Source organism: Pleurodeles waltl, chromosome 7, assembly GCF_031143425.1.
Source record: "Pleurodeles waltl isolate 20211129_DDA chromosome 7, aPleWal1.hap1.20221129, whole genome shotgun sequence".
NCBI classification, from domain to species: Eukaryota; Metazoa; Chordata; class Amphibia; order Caudata; family Salamandridae; genus Pleurodeles; species Pleurodeles waltl.
Genome location: NC_090446.1, coordinates 447,867,024 through 447,873,023, shown reverse-complemented (window position 1 = coordinate 447,873,023; position 6,000 = coordinate 447,867,024). Strand labels below are relative to the sequence as shown.

Genomic DNA, 6,000 nt, shown 5'->3' with positions numbered 1-6,000 from the left:
AAGACAGGCTTGGCAGTGGTACTAAGGTTAGGCCATATTTTGAACTGAATTTACACTTAGGTTAATATTTTTACATTAAATGCTGTAACCAGAAACAGGACTCTTGACCTGGATTAGGTTTGTGGGGTCTGATTAGAGAGGAGGAATTACAGTTTGATTTGGGCTGCTGCACAGAGGTTTGTCCTGTGGTACAGACGTGATTCCGGAGGATGTGATAACGAGGCTACAACTGAGTTGTGGTACTGTACTAAAGCTAGAGTTCGGTTCTTGAGAGTGGCCCTGGCTTACAGACTTCACTTTAAGCTGGGGCTTTGAGTTGTCCTTGGATTTTAATATTTAAGCTTTGTGGTTACTGAGGATAGTGCTCCGCTGTCTAGAGGTGATTTTAAGGATAGGACTAGATTAAACCTTTGGCACTGGGCCAGGGTTCTGAGGTTACACTTGAACTGTGGTTTTGAAATTATACCTAGGTTGGTGTTTGATTATACACGAGTTTTGACTGTGGTTTTATCCTCGTGTTCTGGTAATAAGAGTTGCTCTGATTTCTGGTATTGAGGTAGTACTTCGAATGTGGTACTCAGTAAAGGCCTGGTGTGTGGTTCTGAGGGTATGGGTAACCTACTTCCTTCCATTCACCTACGAGTGACTTTTTCCACAAACGTAAAGCGGGTTTGCCCGACTTTTGTGTGCTTTGCAGCTAATTTGAACTGTTGTTCTTATCTGTGCACCAGCACATCCAGTTCCCAGGCTCTCGGTACAAGCGTGTCCTAGTCCGTCACTCAAATAGGGCAAGCAATGAGGACAAACAACCCCAGCCAACAAAGTCAATATTTACAATCACCCAGAAATGTCTGCTTGTACTAGAGGTGTCCGTCGTGCTGCTTCTGAGTTTGCAATCCACTTTTGGAGCTCAGTCTGCCTGCAATTTCATTTTCTCCACACGTCTGTATGGAGTATGGATTTTGGCAGGGGGTTCTATATACCTTTCATCTTTTCCCTACCTTTTGGCTACTGAAGGGTTAAGTAGACCTTGGCCAGTTCGTGTGCTGCCATCTGGCTGGTTCCCTAACTTCTGAACTTGACAAGGCCCTACACGCCTCCCTTTCCTCCGCCCCCAAGAGATCGTGCTGCCCTCCAACACGAGTCACAAACACAACGGCAAGTTAATAAGTTGTGGATATTAACATCTTTGGGTCACAAGCGGCCAAGCTCAGTATTCGTGTCTGCGTTTTTAAAGTCCATCTTGTCCTGCGAAAGAACGGCAGATGTCCTAGGGAAGAGATAGACCATTCGGGTACATGCTTTCCCTTGCTTTTTTTCCATATCTCACATTTTCCTGCTTCTTTGCATCTTTTTCGTGTAATTTCCCAACTTTTGCAGTCGCCCTATTCATCTGTCCTAAGTTTTACACATCCTTGCCACTTCTACTCACAAGCTGCAATTCCCCCTCTCTGCCCAAGTCTTGCTTGTGCTCCGTGCACCTGTTCAGGTTTGGCACACCTTCACGAATTGTCTTCACGACTTGCACACGTACACTGTCCCCCTATACGCCTCCCACACGTTGCTCCATACTTCACCTTTCACCGTGCTACAGCTCGGGGTCGTCCTTACTGACGGGACCCGGTCTGGCGGCACAGCCTTTTAATTTAGGCCTGTGGTGGCGAATTTTACACACACATGCTCTCAGCCTACCAACACTATCGGAATTGGCGCTACTTTCCGCACACCTCACCGAAACTCACTGACACCACCTGCATATCTCTCATTACTGAACTAGGGCCCTGAGTGGTCACTTGTGCGGGAGCGGAGAGAGGCAGGCGGACATCACTGCCAAACCTTAGTCGGGTGGTGTTTGACCTTTTCCGCCATGTCTCTGTCGGGATTTACTGCTGCGAGAGCTTCCCTTCGCTTCCCTGTCCTCTTCCGTGCACGTCTGTTCCTCAGGGCAGCTTCTTCCCAACATACTGTGGACGCCGCATCTCCCACAGTACAGGACTCTGGACCGGTACCGCGCCGCATCTCATTCGACGACGGGGAGGTGTTCAGGCTGAAGAGTTTCTGGGAGATCGCGAGGGGTCTCCTCATCTTCCGGCTGTGCTCCTTTCCCACTCTTGTGAACAACTGCCAGAAGGTGAGAATGAACATTCCCAGAACTACGATTGTGGAAACTGCTTAATTGCAGCTGGTCGTATAACTTTAAAAGGATATAAAAACTTTACATTTGATTGGAAAATACGTCTTGCAGGAGAACCAGAATTAACTTTCTGCAAATCCTCACGCGTCTCCTAAAAAAAATGCTTTACTGAATCATTTGGAGGGGTCTTCCTTCTTCTGCATTTTCAACAAGAATTTCAGGGGTTACCAAGTCATTGCTTGTTTAGCATTCATTGGAGATATAAAGTCATGGTGCTGATTATGCTATTGTTTATTCATTGTTCTGGCAAGGTCAGGACCACTGGAAATATGCAATTCTGCAGATGCCCTGTTTTCTGCATAATTATGGATCTGCCACATTTGCCTCATAATTCATCACCTGCCTCATGCTTTGCAGATTATAACAAAAATGTTACTAAATGGTTCAAACGCTACTAAAAACACAGTGGCATATTTATAATCTGTTTGCGCCGAATGTGCGTCAAAAATTTTGACGCACAATCGGCGCAAACCCTGCCCATATTTATACTTTGACGTCCAACCCCGCAGGCGTCAAAATTCCACCATGTGTGTCATTTTTTGGAAGGGGGAACCAGCCTTGCATTAATTATATGCAAGGTAGGCGTTCCCTTCCAAAAAATGACTTTAAGGCCTGTGCCCCTTATTTATACTCTGGCGTCATTTTGACGCACAGGAGGGGGTGGGCCTTAAAAAACGGCGCACAGCCTGATGGGCGCCGTGTTTTAACGCCTGGGTCAGGGCAGGCGTTAAGGGACCTGTTGGCTCGGAAGGAGCCCACAGGTGCCCTCCCCTGCCCCCAGGGACACCCCCTGACACCCTTGCCCACCCCTGGAGGACACCCAAGGATGGAGGGACCCATCCCAGGGAAGTAAAGGTAAGTTCGGGTAAGCATTTTTTCCCAATTTTTTTTGTGGCATAGGTGGGCCTGATTTGGGCCCCCCTACATGCCACTATGCCCAATGACCATGCCCAGGGGACATAAGTCCCCTGGGCATGGCCATTGGGCAAGAGGGCATGACTCCTGTCTTTGCTAAGACAGGAGTCATGTCAATGGAGGTTGGGCATAAAAAAAAATGGCGCAAATCCGGTTTGAGGCCTGAATTTTGCCTCAGACCTGACTTGCACCATTTTTTGACGCACAACCCCCATTTTCCCATACGCCGGCGCTGCCTGGTGTGAGTCATTTTTTTTTACGCACACCAGTCCGCGGCGCCGGCTAACGTCATTCCATTAATAAGGCGCCCGCATGGTGCGTTGGAATGGCGTTAGCCGGCGGTAAAATTTTTGACGCGCAACTGCGTTGGCGCAGTTGTGCGTCAAAAAGTATAAATATGGACCACAGTGACATGTTGCAGCGCAGTGGAAGACCCTTTGCAAAAGTTGGCCGGTCGATTTTCACTTCCTTATTGGTGTATTTGGGTGCTAAACTGGTAGTAAAGGGGTGAAAACAACTGCCCATGCAGTGTTAACATATAAAAATGCCAAAATAACGAATACTGTCAGAAAATGTGCTGTTATGCCACCTAATTTGCCTTTTCTTGCCACATAATTTAGTCAGTCCTACTGCATAATTTGGTTCTCCCCATACCATAATTCCCGCTCCCATGAGCAAGGTATATATATAGTCACACTGCCTGTCATACCTTAATATCACTTTTTCTATTTGTTAATTCGCTCTGTTTCTGTGCTGCAATTTGCTTATAATAGCACCATGGTATGCAGTCATGGCGCATGTTTGTTTCCCAGTTTGCTTAGCATTCTGCTTCCATTCAGTGATGTCAAGGTCACCATGGATTACATTGTTATATGCTTAGCTTTATAGGATTTTAAAAAGCCACAACCCTCAGACATCACATTTTACAGAGCAGTTGATGAAAATCTAAACTCACAGTGCCTGCTATTGCATTGTACTGTAGAATTTAATTAATGCTTCATTCCTCTGATGAGGCTGTAAAGCACTTCAATTTCCCGTCAGATTGGTAAGAGACACTTTTGAAGTGCATGATTAAAAGTGCATAGTATTGTAGTTTGGCCTACAGGAGAGGTATTGGGTAGAGGTGAGCTTAACTCCCGTACTTACATGTAGCATAATTATGGGCCATTACCTTAGAATTCTGCAATATTTCGTAGAATTACGCAAAAAGAGTAATTCTGCGTTTTGCGCTATTTCTTAGCACAAAAATGCCCGCACATGTCCAAAATGGACCTGAGGATGCACTCTGTGCTAAGAAATACCACTAAATGCAACAGAACACGAATAGCAAGTTGCTGCTCACGCTTGCTAAATGTGTTCTTGGGGTGGGGGGTTCCCCCTAATTTACCACTGGCATTTAGCGCTATTTTCTTAGTGAAAAATGCAACCTCACATCCAGAAGGAGGAATTTTGCGCTAAAAAACAGCACTAAATGCAACAGAACACGAATAGTGAGCGTCTGCTCACACTTGTTAAATGTGCTCTTATGGTAGGTTTTGTGCCTACCATAAGAGCACATTACTCTTAATTATGCTAGGATTAGTAATCACATAATTATCGGTAATTCGGCATCAAAAAGTAAGGCAGAATAACTGAAATTACTCTGATTGATTCGGAGTTATTGAGTTTCTGCCAGGCCTAGTATTGGGTTTGGTGCAGGAAGTCTGTAGACATGCACCAGTCTTGGTGCGGCCAACTTGTAGGAGTCCTACGCACAAGATGTTCCAGATAAGTGCGAGCATGTTCACAGAAACACATGCAAGTACCTACCATTTTTTTTAAATGTGGTCTTTTTTCTAGAATTATTTGAGCTAAATTGCCAGTTTTATTTTAAGCTACTCAATGTTTCAGGTGATTATACACTATCCCTGTTCTTGTAGGAATCAAGTTACAGAGCTAGGCCATCTCAGTGGTAAAATAGCTTCCACTCGTGAATTTTTGAAGAATGGGGTATCTAAAGTGCATTCCTCAAATATTGAGGTATAGTTTGGCCGTGGTGTAGAGCTGATGTTGAAGAAAGAGTGAGCAGTGCTATGAGTGGCTCAATGTGTGATGCACATTGCTTTGAATTAGATAGGACAAGCCTTAGGATGTGAGTGTAAAAATTGGAGGGTTATGGTTCTGATGTGTGTAGTAATGGGTTGCCTGGTAGCATGAGAAGCAGTTATACTGGAGCTACTCAGTTGGCATAGTCCAGACAAAGAATCCCTAAGGTAATGGTGCCCCATACTTCTTAAGGGGAAGACTAGGTAAGTGAAGATTCCACATATGTATCCATTTATGTAGAAAGTTTCTTTGGTAATTTAAAAGTTTGGCATCCCTAATCACTCCCAAGATCCTTCTTTGTATTCACTGGATTATGGAAGGAAGTCTTGTGCCAGATGGCAGGGGGAGTACAATTTCCTGCATGCAATTATAGTTTTTGACATTGAGGTGGTTAGGTAACTCCTAGTGGTTATCTTCTTGGAAGCATTTGCTGATCGCACATTGTAGGGGGCTTGGCCTCTATGTAGTGTGCAAAGCTAGGCACACTGTCAGGGGGTCCAGGCAATCACACATTGGTTTACATGGGTAAAAACTAGATCACCTAATGCTCTAATTTTTAAGGTAGCTTGGTCGAGCAGTTAGGCCAATCTTGGAGAAATGCAAAGCATTTGTTGTACACACAGTATCAATCCTGCAACTCACACACTCAAAGGAATAACTCAAAAACAATTTATAAAAATACTTCTGATTCTTTTGTAATTTCTAAGACTAAGATTATCAAAATTGGTTAAGTACTTTTTGAGATATGAATTTTTAAGGTTTTAATAAAAATAGTATTTTTCGTGCATAATTACGCACCACAGGAA

The 6,000-nt window shown here is 44.5% G+C and overlaps 1 protein-coding gene across 1 annotated transcript in view; it reads left to right on the top strand.

Annotated features, from left to right (window-relative positions):
* Positions 1–1,200: 1,200 nt before the first annotated feature.
* PRODH2 (proline dehydrogenase 2) overlaps positions 1,201–6,000 on the top strand; it is a 273,534-nt gene continuing 268,734 nt past the window's right edge. The window contains exon 1 of the mRNA XM_069243992.1: positions 1,201–2,131. Within this exon, the coding sequence (XP_069100093.1) occupies positions 1,868–2,131 (264 nt within the window). The 5' untranslated portion in view covers positions 1,201–1,867. The remainder of the gene's footprint in view (positions 2,132–6,000) is intronic.